The sequence below is a fragment of the Eurypyga helias genome, unplaced genomic scaffold (genome assembly GCF_000690775.1).
Source record: "Eurypyga helias isolate BGI_N326 unplaced genomic scaffold, ASM69077v1 scaffold3079, whole genome shotgun sequence".
Classification (NCBI taxonomy): Eukaryota; Metazoa; Chordata; class Aves; order Eurypygiformes; family Eurypygidae; genus Eurypyga; species Eurypyga helias.
Genome location: NW_010273838.1, coordinates 43221 through 64771, shown reverse-complemented (window position 1 = coordinate 64771; position 21551 = coordinate 43221). Strand labels below are relative to the sequence as shown.

Here is a 21551-nt window from a genome sequence, read left to right as displayed (position 1 = left end):
TCCAGGGTGGGGTCCTGCCTGGGCTTCAGGGTGGTCTCTGGTCCCCCGTGACCCTCCATGGCTGCAAGGCACAGCCAGTCTCACCACCGGCTGCACCACGGGCTGCCAGGGAATCTGCTCAGGTGCCTGCAGCACCTCCTCCCCTTCCTTCTCTGCTGACCTGGGTGTTTGCAGAGTTGGTTCTCTCACATTTTGCTTTCTCTGTCTGCAAAACCTCCTCTGTTCTGTTTTTTATCCCTTCTTACACAAGTTATCACAGGAGTGTTTTGACTATGATTGTCTTGGCCTTGGCTTCTCTGTCTCTCTGCAAAATCTCCCCGTTTCTGTTTTTCTTCCCTTCTTAAACATGTTATCCCAAAGGCATTATGAGTGTGATTGGCTCAGCCTCGGCCAGCAGTGGGTCCGTCTTGGAGCCGGCTGGCATTGGCTCTGTCAGACGTAGCAGAGGCTTCCAGCAGCTTCTCACAGAAGCCACCCCTGTAGCCCCCCTGTTACCAAAACCTTGCCACACAAAGCCAATACAGTGAGTGATCTCCCCTTGTCCTTACCTCGACCCATGAGCCTTTCGTTATGTTTTCTGCCCGCTCTCCATCTGAGGAGGGCAGTGGTAGAATGGCTTTGGTGGCACTGGTCTCCAGCCCTAGCGTGCCCGCAGTGGTGAGCCATGGTCCAACACTCACAGCTGTCTTGGCACTGTTGGTCATTGCACAGTCTCAGGCGATGACTGTCACTTAACAAAGCCTCTCTCTTGTCCGTGGGCTTCAAGTTGTTGATGATAGATTATTTCAGTTCTAGAGATAATGTACTGGAAAGCTAAGCTCTGACTCCAAGTTGTGGCTCAAAGCTGAAGAGAAACTTTAATGTTCACTCCTAACTGTTGAGAGAGGGGTCTTTTTCAGGTGGAAATACTAATTATTGGCAGGTGTCACAGGAAAACTTGCTTGCATTTGTTTTGCATTTTACTTGTATTTTGCTCTTCTTCGATCTTAATTTTATTTTCTTTCATAACTTCTAAATGACCAAAAGAGAAAATAATTCAAACTCGTTGGAGCATGGTTATTTTATGTTCTGTAGCTGCAAAGATGGTTGTGGTCTAAGAGGTCTGTAATACCAGTGTTGGGGAATTCTATAAAGGATTGAGCTTCTGCTATATTGGACATGCTTTGGGGCATAGGTGTCAAGTGTTCCTTCTTTGTTCTTTGCAGGAGTATTTTCGTTAAAGTTTTGGGTTTGTTTATATATTTATACTTTAATATTTAACGATCATAAAAAAGGCCATGTATTTTTTACTTCTGAGTGTGTAGCAAAAATGTATAAGAAAGATAGAGACATCTCTTCCTTAAATTTAGTATTTTGGAGGCTACCTCCTTGCAGGAGAGTGTGTTGTTCTCAGGCTGCATTTAAACTGTCATTGAGCACTTCAAATTTTGGAACTTTACAGGGTTTTTTGGCGGTTTACCATGTAATCTCTTATGACCTGAAAGCATCATAGCAATCATTTAGCATTTTAATTTGGGGAAAAAGATAAAATACAGAAATACTGGCTCACATCCAGCCCTTCACAGTATGAACGAAGCTCTTGAGTCTAATGTTTCTCACCAGGTGCTCTGTCTTCAGAGGAGTCTGGTCAATAGGAAGGACTGAGTGTAGGTGCTAAAGAAGAATTGGAGGCTGCTGATTCGAGTCTTAATGTTTGTGTTTGTAGTCTCTTATCACTAGAAGGTATATAGTGTAAAAGGTGCTGACTGTACAACATCAGGGCTAGCTGTGTGGTTTAGATTAGTGAACACAACATCCCAGTTTCAGCAGCATGTAAAGCAAGTAGGTGAAGGAGACTTCATGTTGCCTTCACTGTCTCTATGGAGCTTAATTTATGGAATGGCAAATTAATTTACTGAGAGTAGTGATGATACTTCAGTCAAAATAAGATCATCTATTGTAAGCAACCTAGCTTTTGTTACACAGCTTTTATCTTTTCTTTTTAAAGCCTGGAAAGTGATAATATAATATTTACTCACAATAGGGTGCAGTGCCTTTCATACCATGTTTGAATTCTGAAAACCTGTGGTTCCACTGCACATTAAAGAGGTAATGATCAAAGGCTCCTCTGTGTTCAAACTAGAACCAAGATAATTGCATCTGTTCTAAGTCCTGCAGTTTGTTATTTCTGTAAAAGGTTCTGCGTATGAACAACTGCAGTTAGTTGGGTTATAAAGGGCCTTGAATGTGAAATGACTGAGGATGCAAAAAATAATCACTACTTCGCTTTTCACTTTCTTTTATGGAAACCCACAGTGTGCAACTGGAGGGAAGGTAAAAAAAACCCACACAGACAAGGTTGGAAGGGTGACATAGCAAATGATCAGTTACTTGCTCTGTCATGTTCACTGCTGAGCTGCTAGTGAATGTTCTCAGACTAACCAAGACATACATGCCTTCGGTTTCCTTTCAGCACTAAAGTGTGTTGGCACATCTATCTGTATTTCACAAGAGAGTGCGTACTCTCGTGTGTGCACTACACATACACACACTCCCTTTTCCCTCTGAAAGCAAAGCACTCTTGAGCTCACCCAAGATCAGAGCACACGTCAGAAGATGGAGAGAGAAAAGTACATCAGTTTAAGTTTTGCCAAAGTAGGAAACTTTCAAAGTAGATACTCCATAACTGGAGATGTTCCAGATATTGCCATGTTCACATCCACATGCCCCTTTGGAAGAAGCAGCAGTGGGGTACCTCGGTTCACTGAGACTGTATTCATCTTGAAACAGAAAGGCATGTCCCTGCAAACCTTGGTTTGCTTACTGACACAAGCGAAATGGAGCTCCAGGGTGCCTGCTGCAGAGGACTCTAACAGGCAAAGGCAGGGTGCGGCCTACACCTGGAGTCTGTGGCCAAAGCCAGCTCATATGTAAAGTGCAGGTTCTTAGTGGAACGTTAAATGAAATTCGAAGCAACTTAATGAAGAAATTGATGGGCTCCATCAGCCTTCTCAGTCAGATTTGAATATCCTTCAGAATATATACTGTAGTTCAGTGGAGGTTTTTGACGTGAGGCAGGAGTCACTTGGTGAAACATTTTGGGATGCTTTACAAAGATCCAGCTGGACAGTTAAGGTGGTGCCTTGTAATCTTCAGATGCACGCGCATGAAGAGCATTAGCCTTTTACTGGTACTTTTTCTTCTGAGGCAGAATTTCCTAGAAAGACTTGGAACAATCTGTGGTTCCCATGATCCTTCTGAGGGGAATGTCTTCCAGAGACAGGTTCTTCTATGTCAAATTAAATCTGGGCCTGTGTTCAACATTGAAGAGGAAGTGTGCTTAAATATAACAATTGATTCACTTGGAAATTAAAAAAAAAGGTGTCAAGGTTGTAAATTCTAAATATAGATTGGAAAACTCAGATGGACCCTCATTTAGAATCTTCTTGGTTTGTTTGTTTTGGTGTTGGGTGGAAAAATGTCAAGGTAATTTGTGCCAGTAACATAAAATTCTTCCGGTCTCCTTTCTTTTCTACAAAATCTTTTACCTCCTTAGCTTGGAGGAAATACTTGAATGTTTGAATTTATTTTTCTATTTTTAGTTATTTCTTAATAACCCCTTGACTTTTCTGAACGCAATGCTCCCTGTCACTAGCTGTCAAATGAGATTGTTTGTAGAACGGATTTTCTTCGTATTTCTCCATTTTCTCCTGAAGGGCTTTATCTTTCAGCTTTTCCTGTTTTCTTTTCTCTCCTTTTAATTGTCCTGTGTTCTGTTTTTCACTTCTTCCCCAGTTGTGCTCTCTCTTTCCTTCAGTGTGGCATTAGCCATGGTTTTGGGACCAGTATCGCTGTACCTCTGACTGTTTTCTTCTCTTGCGCTGCAGTAAGAAATTACCAAATATTTTTAGGGAATGTGACAAAACTTACTAATTAATTGTTGAGTGTTGCACTGATTGATGTCAAGGATTACTGTGATTACTATTAAACTTGAAAGTTGAGTCACCATCTGTCTAGCTGCTAGGGATGTTGATTTTAACTGGACATTATAAAACAACTTGTCAGGCCATTATACTTAATGTTCAAAATATAATTATGTGTTTGCAGTTGGCAGTGTAAAATGCAAAAATGCTCAGTAAGCTGCTTTTTTCCTTACTTTTCTGTATCAGTGTTAGAGGCAGAAAAGCCAGCCCATAAAACCTGTATTAAATATAACTGAGGGGGGACACTGGCTTTCTCAGGGTTGTTGTGAGTTACTGTCTAAGAATACTCTTCCCTGAGTTCTGTGATGGTCATGGGCACTGTTAATCTTTCTTTTTGTGAAGCTAGGAGCATACATCATCTCAACAGCTTAAACCCTTTCCAAATGTAGGGTTTTGGATTCTTTTGATTTTGGGGTTTTTTTAGCTGGTTTTGGTTGGGTTTTTTTTATTTAATAAGGACTTGGGCCCAGTGTATTTGATTTGCAGGTCAAGGTTTTGGTTACAGGGGTGGCTTCTGTGAGAAGCTGCTGGAAAGAAGCCTCTCCCGTGCCTGACAGAGCCAGTGCCAGCCATCTCCAAAACAGACCCGCTGTTGGCCAAGGCCAAGCCAGTCTCAGTCACAACGCCTCAGGGATATCATGTTTAAGAAGGAAGGAAAAACAGAACAGGGGAGGCTTTGTAGACCGACAGAGGGCAAGATGGGAGAGGAACAAATGTTCAGACACCCAGGTCAGTGGAGTAGGATGGGAAGAAGGTGCTTCAGAGCAGAGATTCCCTGGCAGCTCATGGTGAGGCTGGCTGTGCCCTGCAGCCATGGAGGGTCACGGGGGAGCAGAGACCCCCTGAAGCCTGGGGAGGACCCCACGCCAGAGCAGGGGGATGCCCAAAGGAGGCTGTGACCCCATGGGAAGCCCAGGCTGGAGCAGGCTCCTGGCAGGAGCTGTGGTCCCATGGAGAGAGGAGCCCAGGCTGGAGCAGGTTTGCTGGCAGGGCTTATGACCTCCATGGGGGACCCAGGCTGGAGCAGGCTGCTCCTGAAGGATGGCACCCCATGGAAGGGACCCACGCTGGAGCAGTTTGTGAAGAACTGCAGCCCCTGGGAAGGACTCATGTTGGAGCAGTTCGTGGAGGATTGTCTCCCATGGGAGGGACACCATGCTGGAGCAGGGACAGAGTGTGAGGAGTCCTCCCCGGAGGAGGACGGAGCGGCAGAGACAGCATGTGATGGACTGACCACAACCCCCATTGCCCATCCCCCTGTTCCGCTGGTGGGGAGGATGTAGAGAAAAGCAGGAGGGAATTTGAGACTGGTAGGAAGGGTGTTTTAAGATTTGGTTGTAGTTCTCTTTTTAGTCTGATTTGATTGATGATAAATTAAATTAATTTTTTCCCAAGTTGAGTCTGTTTCGCCCATGACAATAATTGCTGAACGTTCTCTCCCTGTCCTTACCTCAATCCCTGTGTATTTCATCATATTTTCTCTCCCCTGCCCATCTGAGGAGGGGAGTGTTAGAGTGGCTTTCGTGGGCAACTGGCCTCCAGCCAGGGTCAACCCACTACACCCAGATCTACAAGTGGCTTAGAATTTAGATCCTTAGCTCAGGACCTGGTATCCTTAAATGTTTAGACTGAGGTGGACCCATAGTCCTGTGGAAATAACAACTATTATTTTAAAAGTCTCCCCAGTTGGTACTCTAATGGGTGAAGTGAGGAGCAGGCACCCATGTTCCTGTTTCAAGCAACTGAGTAAATTGCAGACTGGAAAAAAAGGTTCTGGATTATCGCTTTTGATCTGATGCATGGGCTTGGCTTCAGGCCTGCGTTACCAGCCTTTGTGCCAAGGAGGGTCATGAATGGAGTTAGACCTCAGTCTTCAGCATTTCCTGGCCAAAGCTACATTTATTCAGCATACTCAGTGCCAAACAGCGGTACCTCATTCCCAGTCTGCATCATGTCAGGAGCTTGGGGCTGGGGAAGAGCAGTGAGGCTACAGAGCCGGATACGGCAGCACCCACTGCCACAGCGTAGAGCATCCTTTCCAGTGAGCTCCTGGTTGCCCATGGTTAAGAGAACTGTTTTAAGGCAGGTCAGAGTTTCTTCTCAGAGGAGAACTGATAAAGCTCACTAAGGAAATAAAGTAAGCAGTAATGTTTTTGTTTAATTATTTTTCTGTATATGGATTATACTGACTTATTTAAGACTTGGTGCTGATCCCTACTTCATGACTCTGAAATAGAGAACAAGAAACGATAATGCCTAATTAATTAAGTTGTAAGTATGGTTCAGTCTGTTGAAGGGAGCCCATTTGTACCTATCAGTTCCATTAGCAGGCATTTTTAAATGTGACAGAACAAATTAATCTAATTGAGATTAAAAGTGATTTTGTCTGGATGTAAATCTTAGCAACAAGATAAGCCAAACTTTTCTAGGGTAATGAAAAAAGATCTTTTAATTTTAGAGAATATCTTTAACAATACATGTTAATAGTCATTACCATCCTTCTTACAGCTATGCTGTATTCGTAACATAGCTGAAGTAATGTAGCCACTGTTGAAATACATGAAATGAATCTTAAACACAGTTTTGTAAAGGATTGGGGTTAAAAAATTCCTTTAAGTAACTAACATGCAGAGGTAAACAGGTTCTTGTAGGAAGTGTTTCCTTCTGCAGTAATAGGAAAGTTTCTGTTTCTGAATTGCCTTAGATGTTTGGCTGAGGGCTGTGATGGTGGGTTAGACAAGCAAGAAGAGGGGCCCCAGCTTCTATTTCTGAACACTGGGCTATTATAGGAAGAAAACTTTACTTGTCCTTAATGATTTAGAGCTTTTTCGTCAGAGATTTATCTACTGTAATCTGGACTGCTAGAAGCAGTAGGAGCCCTGTTATCCATGTTAGCATGGACACATTAAATTAAACTTGTTTCTGTTCTTCCTTAGCTGTCTTCAATTATCTGTGCTCCATTTTGGCCTACGCTTTATTATGGAAACTTTTTTCTTTCATGGGCTCATAGGGAGCACATAATCCATCATACTTCTTTTTGGTGTGCCATATTAGGTCTCTTGAAAACTTTCGCAGTCATCGATGGCAATTTATAAAAGCAAAAATATCTTTGCCTGTTGTTGTGAATGATCTGGTGTGTCACAAAGATTTATCATCAGCATCCTAAAATAAAGAAGATACTTGGTAATCATGGCAATGTGGCATTCAAAGAAGGGGAGTCATCTGTTTCCTTTTAACAGTTGGTTGAGTACATAACAGTACGGCTTCAAGAAATGGCGTCTGACTAGATTAATATTCCTTTCCAGTATGTTATTTTGGCCTAAGTTTTGGAAACCTATAAGTTTAATTAGCTTGGCAATTGCATCTGCAGATTCTAGCTAAAGAGTGTTAACCCTTGTATCTTTATTTTCAAAATCTTGCCTGTGTTTTTACGCGTCAAAGAACCAATTGGAGAGCTGTTAACTTTCATTAAAGCAATATATTATTTCTGAGACAGTGATGGAGCCCTGTTTTGAATGACATTATTAGATCCTTTCATATTTCTTGTCTTTGAAAACACCATCTCAGCCAAAATGTTAAGGAACATCAGGCTCCCACCATTTAGACATTCATGTTAATACTGTTTTTAGAGATGAATTATCAAAACAAGATGAGGTTACTCATTAAGTAAATATCTAACACTTATAAAACTGTAAAAGCCAAAAAATACAGTAAAATTTTCTGTCCTAATTCAGTACATACCAAAGAAAATAATTACTTTGTTAAACTGAGTAATGCCAAATATTTGTATCTAATATTTCCATGCAGGGGTCAGTGAAGTTGGTTCTTTCTTTTGAAATCCAGCCATATTAATGTAACAGATTTTAAGTCAGTGCTGATGGATGCCTGGGATTTGTTGTCATGTACAGCTGAGTAGTTTACATGAGTGTGTTCAAGTCATCTAAATAGCAACAGAGGCAAAACTGTTTCCTGGGTGTGTGTTTGTGAATACAGCTACAGATACATATATTTGAATCTGCTTCTCTGATTCCAGAATCAAATGACTAGTGATTTATTAAATTTAGGGTATTTTTGGGTAAGGCACAGATAGCTGATGTACTTGATCTTCCATGTGTTCTCTTTTCTTGTCTAAGAACTTACAGAATGCTCTAAATTATACCACAACCGGTCAGAGATTTGGGATTATACTGGTTACTACACATTCCTAGGAAGTGTAAATGGACGGAAAAAAACCCACCAGACCACTAACCAGCATTTAAAAAGGCATTTTAAACCAGTGAAAATTACACATTCTCAGGATTTTGGCCTTTTGATAGGGAAATTTCCTGGGCCGGCAGCACCATTGGTGATTAATTTATTTATGCTCTTTCTCTAGCCGGTCAGTATACACTGGAAAGATAGTGTTATCTTTTTGGAGAAAAGAGAATGGATATGGCTTAAAAACATAGGAATGTATACACATTTGATTTGTCAGTTCACAAGTTAAGCACACCGTTTTATATAAAATTTTATGTTGAACATTCTCAAATACTTTAATAGCCTAAGACCTGTCTAAAAATTCTGCAGGAGTAAAAGTACACCCAGTTATATTCCTTTCCACTTTTTTTTGAAAACTTAGTGGAAAAAGTCAATGCTGCCGCATATCCAGGAGTCAACAGGTGAAGGTTGTGGTGGAAGCTTAATTCCACGTTCAAGAGATCTTAATGAAAACCAACTTTCCACTCGCAATGTGTTAGTTTGACGTATCCTTACAGTTTAAAACGAGGCATGGGGTGAGACATAGTTTCTGGATCCAGGGTTGCTTTTAGTCTTAGTTTAGATTTCACTTAAATGACAGGATGACAGTTGTCCCTCTGTATCTCTACTGATAAATAAAAATGCTATGAATAATCTCAGCAAGGAAATTATTTTACTTGCTGTGTTGCTTTGTGTTTTTATTGCATGCCAGGGGTGGATCAAGCCATTGAGGATTTGGAGGAGGTTGTAATGCTGGGTTTTACTTTAGTCCCCAGCCCTTAACCTACCAGAAACTAGTGACCTCCCGAGGTTGTCCCATGTGTGACTAATCCCTTCCACTTGCATTAAGTAGATAAACGTGCGAATAGGAGGTGTGTATTTCTGCAATTAACGCCGTATCTGTAAATAACGCTGTCACTTTTAGTTGCTGATGTTAAAATGAAGAGTTGGCAATCTTCAGAGAAGATATTTAAGTGTATTTATAGAGGGTGAGACTCTGCCTCGGTGTTCGGAATGGAGCTGTGTGCCGAGAGTGTGGCACTGTGATACAGCTTGGAGCCGATCGGCTCTTGGGGTGAGTGGAGGAAGGAGGGGGCACTCCCAGCCCTGTCACCTTTCCTCTTCCTTGTTTCCAAGTAGACCAGTGAGTTTTGTAATAATAAGAAAAAAAAGGGAGAAAGGCAAAATGAGAATGGGGAAGAGAAGAAACCGAGGAAGAGGTAGTAAAATGCATGTTAAAGTATTTAGAAAAGAATGCATACAGAGGTACGGCTTCTTGCTGTCCAGCAGTTAAATATTACTCATTGAGTTGAATTTCATGATTTTTGTCCTTGACGGTCTGATTCTTTTCCAGTTTAACTAAGCTGGGGGCAGTTATTTCTCAGGCAATACTTCCAATGATAGTTGTATGGAGTGACAAAAATGCTGACTTGTACAAAAAAAAAAAAAAAAGAGTAGTGGAGAAATGTCAAAATTATTAAGATAAGTCAAACTAGTATTCATTTTATACATTATTAGTTCTGTTTGTTGCTATTACTAAATCCATCCTGGTTTTTTGGGTGCTTATTTTACTTTCAGTGCCTGAGAAAATTTTATACACTTAGTTACTCTTGCTGGATTTTTGAAGAGCAGACATCACTTAAAGCTTGAAAAGCTCCACGGATGTTTACCTGTATTTGGTGTTTCCGTGCGAACGCAAAGCTTTTGTAGAGCCGGTGCCTTACTGGTGCGTACAGTGGGAAGCTGGGGCAGGGATGTGTGGGGCAGGAGAGCAGCCGTGCCAATTAGAACTTGAAAATGCTGCCAAGAAGAAATCGGGGTGTTGTAAGCGCTGTTGCTCCTGAACTTACAGCTTTCTGAGGCGTTTTAGCTTAAGCCCTGGGGTCATTTACCATTTAAGTGTGCTTCTACCAGCAGTAGTGAATATGGAGGTAAACCACGTGGGTGCGAGGAGCGGAGCAGGGTATGGGGAGGCGTGGGGTGCTGCTGGCCTGGGCAGGGCAGGCAGCTGGGCGCGTAGCTCTTTCCAACCGAAGGGGAGCCGAGCAGTGCTAACAAGAGGGCTGTGTGTCGAGGAGCTGGGCAGAGCTGTGCTCTTAGATTGCTCGCAGTCAATAAACGTGCTGAGAAAAAGTGCAGCTGTGCTTTTTTAATATGCACTGCAGGAGATTTCAGCAGCCTGATGATATATCGTGCATTAATGTTGAAAAGATAAACACATTTGGAGAGCACAGGAAGGCCTTGTGTTTTTATGTTAGCAGAATGCTTCCTAATGAATAAGAACGTGCTGCTGGCTTCACAGAGCCATATGGCAGCTTTTCTAATTTTAGTTCCGTGCAGATGCATAATTCTCCCTTGTTTTACCTCCTAAAACCTTCCTGAGATGTTGCATAGTTTTTCCTAAGACTTGATCTATAGTTTCTGGGGGGAAAAAAGTGTATCCAAGGGTCTAGTAGCTTCTTTGTTCTGGACAGATGTGTGCTATGTGATGAAAGAGCAACCTCGCTACATAATCACTTCCCTAAAATAGTAGCTAACTTTATTCACATGGATGGGATAAGCTGGCCTTAAAATTGATTGCTGAAATAGTTCCTGTTTCTTAGGCACCAGTCTTTTGAAAAATGACTTGCTTTCAGGGAGAAATACAACTCGTGTCGAGGCAGTGGGAACTGGGTAAGAAACACGCATGTGGATATCAAGTTCCATGTGAGCTGTGGATCATAGTGCTTTCAATTGTGCAGCTACACGGCAGAGATGCTTTCCCTGTGGTTAACCAAGCATCAAAATAACTTACACGTTCTTCACTGCTTTGCTTCATCATGTGTAGTGATCCAAAACTACTCACGTTACCAAATACAAGCTTTCTTTTTTTATTGTTCTTTCTGTTTTCTCTTCAGGTCGATAGATTTGAAGGTACTTTTTGTATAGCCCTGATTCATGTTAAAAACCTCCTGTCCATGATCACAGTCAGTATCATTACTTGGCAGTAGTCGTACACAGATGTTACTAAATCTAATACTTAAACCTGTAATGTCAACTAAAACTTAACAGTTTGCTAAGTATACTTTCTATTATATAGTAACATTAATTTTTAATACTATATCAACCCTCATCTTTGGCCAGTTACGGATTTTTAGTGTTTCCTTGACTGTTTGTTTGTATTTTATTTTTACACGGCAATTTAGGGGTGATCGGAAGGCCCCCACAGGGTAAACAAGTCACAAATATGCGTGAGGCACGACAAAAGTAGTTGGCTGATGCATACAAAAGATGGAGAAGATAAGTTGTTTTCAAGACAGTTGTAGTGTAAAATTTAATTGGATGTTTAAACATTACGTAGCATTTACAATCGCTTTCAGGTTGCTGTTAGTGTTACAAGGATCTTCCTTGATTTGTGTGATTTTTCTACCGTGCAGAGCTGAGCTTTCTAGTATCCCTTATCATATTTTTTTACCTATTATTGTGTAAAGGAGGGTCTGTGATTTGAGATGGGTGTGATGCTTCCGTAGCAATTCCAGAAAATTATGAAGGATGGGAATTATACGGGGCACCAGAGAAAACCTGGTTTGAAGAGTGTTGGGTAATAGCTTTGGTTCTGCCCGTCACAGCTTTTTCTTTTGACCTTTTCCCTTAGCAGTTTGTAGAATGTGAGTCCCTGTCCAGCATCTCATTTTTGCTCGTCTTGTTCTAGGGAGAACCTGTAGTGTTTCTCCTGCGAAAAATAAACTAAATATGTGTTGATGCAAATTTTCTCTTTCAGATCATGTTTCGTCTTTTCTCGATCCCTACAGAGGCTACGGTTTTGATCTTTACTTCGAAAATGCGTTCTGGTTTTGCCGAGAGCATGAAGTGGGAACTATTTCTGTAGCCAGTTTCATTAAGGAAGCTGGAGTAGAGCTTGAATACAGTCAAAGAGGGCTTTTCGGGTGGTTCATCTGGTCCTGCCTACCCACCTGTAGGAAGGGAGGGGTTGAAACACAACCTAGGGAAGGTGATGCCCGTCGGTAGCACTTCTGAGTCTGCTGTCAGAAATGCAGAGAGAACTTAGCTGGAGCTGGGAGGATGGAAAACCAGGAAGGCTTCCAAAGTTAAAGCATAGCAGGAGGCTTTGAACTATTGCTTTTGGCTTCTCTTTCTTTGACTTAACTAATGTGATTTCACAAAGGTTTGCTTTCAGAATCTGGAATGAGCTTCAAATAAAGCTTGAGGCTCCCCCACTGATAAATTTGTCAGAAAATATTTGTGAGGGCATTTTTTTTCCTTCTTTCTTCTGTATATTATCATAGAAAAGCAAATACAGTTTATGATCACTAGAAGATGCCCAATTGAAAATACTAATATGTATTTTAGTATATTACCGCATATACAATTGTAAACATATCCACAGTTTAAAGACTAAATTACATCACTAAAATGCTACATAATTGGTTGTATATATTCTTTGTAGTATCTCTCTCAGGAATGCTTCTATGTTATTTAAATTTTTTTCTCTCTCTAGGCTAAACTCTTAATTAAGCAGAGCTAATAATTATTTCATGTGTGTGAAGTTTACTCTGCTGTAAATGAGATAAAATATGCCTGATCCCTGGTAGCCATATTCTAAGAGTGGGACCGGTTCCTAATTTAACACTCCCTCTCCAGTGGAGAATTCCCTATGTGAAGGTGAAGCCATGGGAAGCCCCTTTCCACCCCGCTCACTTCCTCTGCCGGCACAAGGCTGTGTTTCTCTTTCCATGCTAAACCTCTGCTCTGCTTTAGCTGCTGTGCCTGTAGGATGCCTGGTAACGCTTTCCTGGTGTTTTCCGTTTGAACAGGGGCATAGCTGTTCCAGGAGGCAGCATCGAGGGAACCAGCTCCCGCTCTCATCTTAGTGGCCGCAGTGGAAAAATGTAGCGGCTGTGGTTAGTCACGGGGTGATACCAGGCAATTCCCATGGGGCTGGAAAAAAGGCTTCTGAGAGGCTTTGCAAAGTTGGGCCTCTGCAGCTATTTTCCTAACCCCTAACATTCAAAAATCATTAATCTAGTGTAGAAATAATAAACTCTCTGTGCTTTTGATTTGTTTGTAGGGCCCCCAGTGAACCTAAAAAAAGATAGAAGGTGAAAAAAGGAAAAGTAAACTTTACATTTTTGCACCACTGTTTAACACCAGAAGCTGGAATTGTTAAAAAAAAAAAAACCCAACACTACCGACTCAGGATAAATGAATGTACGAGTGTCATCGGCACAAGAAATTTGTGTATCAGCTGTTGGTTTTTTCCAACCTTCCTGCGACAAATTTTTTGCTCTCAATTAGCTCCACATTCTGTATCACTGAAGAGAAGATTTGCATTTCAAGACGTTCTGCATGCCCGTGTGTCAGGATGACACTGCTGACAGGGTTTGCACTTACTTTTCCTGTACGTGCTGATGGAGTCTTCATATGGGGCTTTGTAGTGCTGTCAGAAGTGGATAATTTACTACGCAGTTTAACGTTATCAGTAGCTGTGGTTTATAGCATTGACGTAAGTTACTGCTGGTCCCCCTCAGAGGCTGTCTGAGGCCATGGTTTCCTATACGATGCCACTTACATAAATGTATAGGGACCTGTGGCCTGAATGCATAGCCTCCTCTAAGCTCTCCAGCCACTTAACTTCTTACACAATGAAGTTGCAGATCCAATTATGAAGTCTGTAATTTTTCAGCACTTGTGGTTTATAAAGCTTTCCAGAATGCCTAACTAAACGTCACGAGTAGTGCAGTGGAAGTTAGGCTTTTTCCTCGAGCAATCACTGTGTTTATTGGTCCCGCAAAGGTGTTGGGCCCTCTGTGGAAAAGGGTGTCTTAAGGGAAAAGAAAATGGAGAGGTCGAATGGTTGTGAGGGATAGCTGATGATGGAATAGAAGCGGTCAAGGATCAAAGGGCAGAAATGGAGAAACAGGGAACCAGAGGGGAAAGCAGCCACTGCCAGAGACTGGATTGTGAGGCTTGCGAGATCCTTGGACTGACCTAGTATTGCAGCTTCTGTGTTGATTACCATTATAGTAATTAAAACCTTTCTTCTCTTTCCTTGTATAAAACCTTGCCTGTGTGCACAAAAGAACAGTTGCTTTCATAGATAGCGGGGGTTTGTATGAACACTGTGGTTGCAAGAGTGAAAAAAATCTGCAACAAATGCTTTGTATTATGTGAAAAATAATCAGTAGAAGTAGTCTTTGTAAATCAGTGAAACCTGGAAATAGTGGGTAGTGGATGTGCTTGCACACCACTGCTGTACCATATCTGCAGCCCCTCCTTTTCTAGCGTTTATGTTCCCGGATACTCAACATGCTATCAGTGGCTGAAGCAGTGAGGGGATGAAAGCAGGAAGCTGGTATCCGTATCCATTGTAATATTTTGCAGTGTGAAACCAGGGATCACTTTATGCTACCAGGAACAGATGGGAAACAAATATCATCGCCAACTTTATTAAAAGCTCAACCCTATTTTTAGAATCCTTTCAAATTCTTTCACAATTTTTAGAACATGTTTTCGGTGTTGTATCGTCATATGGGGCCAGCTCTGCTGTACTGGGGTATGGGACGGATTGTTCCATTTTTTTTCTGTTACACCTGATCTCTGCTTTTTGTCGAAAGAAGAAACAAAAGGGAGGGAGGAGGGAGAAGAAAAGAGAAAAAAGGAAAATCCCACTGCAGTCCTCAGTCCGAAGCAGAAATACTAATTTTGTGTCCTGTTGAGTTTAAATGGCAGGGGAATGTTTAATACTTATTTCTAGCATACTTATTTCTATCAGATTATGCTAATCAAAGCGATTTAAAATGAGTCCATTAGTTGCAACAGTCCATCTTCAGAACAATTTAGTTTCTTCATTATTCACAATGGTGTTATATTTTGTATGAACGTACTCTAAGAAGACAGCTAAGATTTTCATGACTTTTCTTTTTTCATGAAAGCAAGAAACCGTAGAAATCTAGGATGAGACAGCCTGAGTGACCAAAGCCTCATTGCCAGCGGGTAATCGCTGACAGGAGAACACCCAGGGGTTCTCAGAAGCAGTTCCTTTACTCTATGTCTGAGCAGCGTATATTCACACTGACCTTATAACCTCTGCCAAGGAAAGAGTTCAGAGGAACTTTGGCTGCAGTGCTGCGGATCTACAGATAGTGGAAAATACTGTACATTTGGATACATTTCAATTTGTATGACTGATGCTTTAATTTTCACTAAGGGTCATTTTCCAAAGGCCCTTTGCTCCATCTGCACACGGTACTTTCAGTAATTTCTACAATGAATCTTCTTCTGGTTTATTGTTGTAGAAGGCATAAATTCTTCTTATCATAATTTCAGTGTGCTTTCATGTTTATTAAAATAAGCTACTGCATAATATTAAAAATACAACAATCTTTAATTATTTTAATATATTACATTGCAGCATAACCTTAGCTTTTACATGATTGCTTGAAAAATAATAAAAGAATGGTTTGAGTATAGAACTGGCAACAAAAAATTACTCATTTCATTAACTTACAATTTAGATTGTGTATTTTGTATAGTGGTTTGTTTGGGGTTTTGTTGTTGTTGAGTTTTTTGGGGTTTTTTTTTTACTTTTATTACTTCTCCCTTAAACACCAATATCATTCTTGGAATAGAAAAATTAATACAGTCCATTACATGATAGGAATTATAAACCCTCTTGATTTGAAAGTTCCAGTATGTATGAATAACCCTTCCATGTGGAGTTGGGTACGATCTGTGACACTGCATATAACATAATGTGTGGCATTATGCTGCAGAAACCTTAAATAGTTATTTTCTTGCCTGTTATTTTCAAACACAGCACTAGAAATTGTATGTAGGTTTAATAACATATTGGTAAACAAGGCAGTACGAAAGTTATGTGGTAGTAAAAATGTGGGCGGAGGCCTGGGAACAGAAATGTGACTGCTGTTTCTCAGTACTGAAACAGTAGCTTGCGGACTTAGGTTTTTCCTTCTAAATATAGCGATCATGGAAAAGTTGTGCAGCTGTGAGCTTTGCATGCTCTTTTAGATCAGTGTTTTAGTACACCTTGGTCCCGGCTTTTGCTCATTCCACCTTCACAGGGAGCCCTTATCTTTCCCCAGGGTTATGTTTTGTAGTTCAGTAAAATGTCTAGCAGAGAAACAGCAGAAATGACTTCGTTTGTGCCATAAAACTTCAAACCTGATTAGCCAACCTACTAGTTATGCTTCTGTTGAATCATTAGAGGGGACTATTTAATCTCATTTTCCAAACTGTTGCATTGTGACTGTTTCATAGCCAGACTCGGTACTCGGTGGGTTCTTACTGTATCACTTGAAGAGCGCTGCTCTGTCATCTAATACGTCGTTTTCTTTATTGCAGAAAAAGCAGCAGCAGCTAATGAAGATGAAGTGCAGAAAGCAGACGTATCATCTACAGGTCAGAGTGTCATCGACAAGGATGCGCTTGGACCAATGATGCTTGAGGTGAAGAGCACAAAATTCCTTTATTTAAGCCAGTTCTGCTTCCCCTACGATGAAGAGCAGCGTAATGAATGAAAAAGTGCAGTCAGAGGTCGCTGTAAAAGAACCGTCAGGAGAGACAAGCCATCCTGGCTACTTACTGTCATTTAAGAGCAGGCAGCAATTTTCTATTGGACTCAGTGATTAAACTCTCTTTAACTTGGGGGGGAGAGAGGCAGAGAAAGAGATAATTTAGCTGCTTTATAACGCAGACAGCTCGAGGGGCTTCAGTTGGTGACAAGTCTTGGGTGTCTCCATGTGCACCATTTATTGGTTCCTAACCACGACAGATTTGGAAGAGCTGTTGCACCTAAACACTGACTTACATATACAGTAGTATACGTGTGAATAATATTTCCTCTAAAACTGCATATCCTTGCTGTATACTGTTTTAATGGTTTATCATTTCAGCACTTAGAGCGTGACTCTTCTCTCTAGAATAGCAGAGTAACCTAGGGGAGCTTTTCAAGCCGGGTATTTCAGTTTGTTCAGTTAAGATTTTTGCCTGATTTTAGCTGTTATTTTGATATCCCAAAAGGCTGCATGGCTAAAACCTAGCTTCCAAATGTATTAATAGTAATGTTGGGTAGGTGTGTTATCTGGGATCCTAATGTCATACGCTGCTGTCCTTTGGCACTGCTGCTTTATCTGCTTAAGCTCACTTGCAGACTGCTTATTCCTGTTCTGACTGTGGGCTTTATCTGTAAGGAAGAATAAATGTTTCTTTAGATAAAACAAAACGCAAACTCTGAATCAAGCTAAAAGGAAACAGCTTTGGCAGAAGCATAGTTATTCTGTCATTTCTGAATGCTGCAGGAACAAGATGCATGTTATAACAGCTTTAATTATTTGCATTATTTTTCATGATTTCTTAGATGAAATCATAGTTTTCTATACTATGTACAAAATAAAGGCTCCAAAGTCACAGTACAAAACATAAAGAAGATTAGACAGGTTGGAGTGAAAACATTCTCCTTTGAAAAACAGGGGTAACAAATTAATTGATTTAATTTCATATCTGTTGTATGTGCTCACTGAATTTAATGTGGTTGTTTTTGCTATCAAACAAGGTTAAACATCCATCTCTTACACTGCTGTGTTAAAATTTATCTTTAATTTCCTATTAATTTAATTGTAAGGACCCATTTTAGTCACTGGGTAAATAAGGATAAGATGATTCTTTTTTTTCCTGGCTTATCTTGCATGATTGGCTGTTGAAGCAAACATGACATGTAAAATCACCCGTCTGTTCCGTTATTCCATTTAATTTAGTTTTCCTTCGCAGGAAAACCAATGCATATTAACAATGAAAGATTGTGGAACTAAATTAATAAACCGTGGTCCTTTTGCACCAAGAAACTTAAAAGGACTGAAAGTTGTTAACACATTTGCTGTGAAAAGACTACAGATACTTTCTTTGTGTCTTTATCTCCTTAAGGAAATACAATTAAGTTATTTCATCTTTACAGAACCCCTTTATATAACCTCTTCAAAAACCTACCCTTTTCCATTGCCAAATATTAATAGAAATGGCAATGCTGATGAACAGTTTATTAGTTGATTTGGTTTACAAAATGTAATTGTCTGTTTTTATTAAAGAATAAAACTGAAGAATCCTCAAAATAGTGAGTGTTTCCAGATGAAGGGAGTGAGTAAAATTCATCATGCACCTGCCTCTGAAGAATATTTTAACATATTTCTTGGTTAAAACAGAAAGTCGATAGGAAGAGAGGGTGAAAAAATAGTCAAGAGAGCTGACAGCAGCACAAAGAACACAAACATGGTTTCTGTTCCAGTGTATCATCTAAAATAATACATATTCTTTTATTTTCTCTTCCAGCATCTTGTCCATTAGTTGTTCCCCCACTGTCCCAATAGCTCTGAAGAAAAGCATGCTGGCCTTCCTTACTGTTCTCATTGTTTACTGTGGTGCCATACATCTGGGACAGAATTAAGAAATTATTGTAAAAGTGGAAACTTCTAGAAGACTGAAGCAGCTTGGTGCACTAACTTGCTCAAAAGCCCGGTGCTGCTTACCTACAAGATGATTTTAGTAATGGAATGGAAAGAAGTGGGAAGCTGGCATTTCACGGTCACCACTTCTCTGGTGAACCCCGGAAACAGCACAGAGCACTTCCTTGTCAAAGAAGTTGCCACAGTAGGAAATAGTAGGGAAAACTGAAGATTACTGTATGATGCCAGTAATGTCTTGCTTGCCACCCCTGCCTTTGCAAGTTTTCTCCTTAGGACTCCAATAAACAGCTGCTATAGCTTTGCTTTTGCAGTCCCTTTGAATTGATGGAAGCTTGGCCAAGCAGAATGGTTCAGCCAAACCCACACCATTCCGCCAGATCTAAACACCATGTGTTTTCATGGTGGGCCAGTTCAGGGGACTGAGGTGGCTAGCATCTCTTTTTTTTTTTCCTTGGTTTAGTTGTCAGCCAGCACAGTTCCTGGTCCATCTCTTGATATCCTCGGACAACACAGGGAGCTGTCATAATGTAGAGAGGTCTAAACCAAAGAGGTCATGCTTACATTGCCTTCAAGCAGTGATGAAATGCAGTCTAAGGCACTAACCCATAGCAGAGATGATGACAGAAAATTGTATTAGCCTCAATTAATTAAATCTTGTAAATCATTGTTAGTTAAACTAAATACTAGTCAGCAGGAAAATGTTATCAGTGTTACAGAAGCACATGGAAAGGAGGGGTCTGTCTGAAAAAAGTGAATTAACACGAGGAAATGAGATTGATCAGAAACAAAAGGCAAAGGTGATAAAAAACCAAAGTCAGATTTGAGAATTTGTGAAAATTAACAGGAGAAGAAAAGACCTAGTTTATCTTAATTTAGAGGCACGCAGGAAAAGTATATACTTGTATATTTATTTGTGGGGTGTATTGTTTTCTAATGAAAAAATAGAAAAACAAACAAAAAAAACCAACAAAAGATTTGGCAATCATTAGCTCAGCCACTCTGTTTGTGCATTGTGCTTTCACTGTCCCGAGGTTTGAGTATCTCTGAGGAGGGAGATTTCACAGCCTCTTTGGGCAGCCTCTTCCCATATCTGACCACCTTCATAGTGAAATACTTTTTTTCCTCTATCTTCATGAAGTTTCCTGTGTTACAACCTGCATCTGTTGCATCTTGTCCTTCCCTTGTGAACCTCCGAACAGAGCCTGGCTCTGTCTGCTCTTTAGCCTTCTGCTGGGTGGCTGAAGGCAGAAATAAGACCCCTCCTTAGCCTCCTCTTTGTACTGTCTGAATTTGCTAACTGCTTGGTAGTGTACAATATGTTCAGTATGTATCTGTAGCCTGAGGACTTGGGAACTGCCAACATGCAGGTGGTACAGTATAGAAGTTTGGTCATATCAAAAATGCCACATGCCTTGCATACGATTGCAGTGGCAGCTCCTCCTTGTTAGACTGTTTTGCAGTGACCTGAGCTCAGGTTTAGTATGGATCCACTTGCTCTTAATTAACCCGTAATGAATCATGGGTTGTCTGTTTTCCTGATTTGTTTCTGTCCTTGGAGGTGCAAAACCTAAAAACTGTTCTAGGTTTTGATCTCCCACCAGTTCTTAGGGAGGTGAATAACGCAGGCAAAGCTGCAGAAGTCTGTAGGGGTTAATTGTTGATTGAATGCCTAGACCAAAAGCTTTGATGCTTGAAGTTTAAGTGTATCCCCCTTTATCTGCTCCTATGACGTAAAGTTAGAGGGATGTATGAAATATTTCTGCCATGCACAATCATGTTTACATCTTAGGGAAAAGAAAGTTTGCATGGGAAGTTCTTACTAATGCTCAGACTCTTATATTATCCTCAGCAAATAGAAGGGATGTGTTATTTGGCTTGGGCTTCAGACAACATATAGCAGATATCTTGGAAAGAATGCTGCAGCTAGATTGTCACCATCACAGGAGATAAGGGGGGAAACCAATCAGCAGAAATTACTAATTTAGACACTTCCCTGCAGAAACTTTAAGTCCTTTGGAATACTGTGGAGCTGAGTTGAAGAGGTGAAAGTCTGGTTCCTGTTCCCTGGATCATACGTGGACTGAATTAAACTGGTGTCAAATAAAAAAACATGAAAGCAGTCCTGGGAGCAGGAACTAAAGCTGCCCCATCCTTGCTGCTCACTGCCTCCTCTCAGCTCCCTTTGCCCTTCTTGGATGTTAAGCCCTCACGTTCCTGGCTGCATGGGGCCTCACTTCTATGAAGATACACTGCTGGGGACAGGGAGAGAGCCTTTCTCTTTCTTTCTGCCAGCGTTTTCCTTGCCTTATGCTAGCACATCTTGTTATGTTTTCCTGGGATCTGTATCCCTGTGCTGCATAGAGGAGCGGACAGGCTCTAGGTTTAGCAGAACCAGCTTCTGGTCCAGGTTTCTTACTTAGAATCATAAAATCATAAAATTGTTTAGGTTGGAAAAGAACTTTAAGATCATCAAGTCCAACCGTTAACCTAACACTGCCAAGTCCACCAGTAAAACCCTAAGCACCACATCTACACATCTTTTTGATACCTGCAGCGATGGAGGGATGGTGATACAACCACTGCCCTGGGCAGTTTGTTCCAGTCCTTTAACAACCTTTTCAGTGAACAATTTTTTCCTAATATCCAATCTAAACCTCCCCTGGTGTACCTTGAGGCTGTTTCCTCTCGTCCCATCACTTGTCACTTGGGAGAAGAGACCAACCCCACTCCTTTCTGGGAGTTGTAGGGGGCGATTAGGTCTCCCCTGAGCCTCCTCTTCTCCAGGCTGAACACGCCCAGCTCCCTCAGCCGCTCCTCACAGGACTTGTGCTCCAGACCCTTTCCCAGCTCTGTTACCCTTCTCTGGATACACTCCACA

At 41.0% G+C, this 21551-nt stretch overlaps 1 protein-coding gene across 1 annotated transcript in view; it reads left to right on the top strand.

Moving 5' to 3' along the window:
- The window catches only part of NCOA2 (nuclear receptor coactivator 2), a gene marked incomplete at its 3' end in the record, with an annotated part of 122846 nt that overhangs the window by 58937 nt on the left and 42358 nt on the right, over window positions 1-21551 (top strand). Inside the window, 1 exon segment of the mRNA XM_010159610.1 lies at window positions 16560-16663. Coding sequence (XP_010157912.1) covers window positions 16560-16663 — 104 coding nt within the window.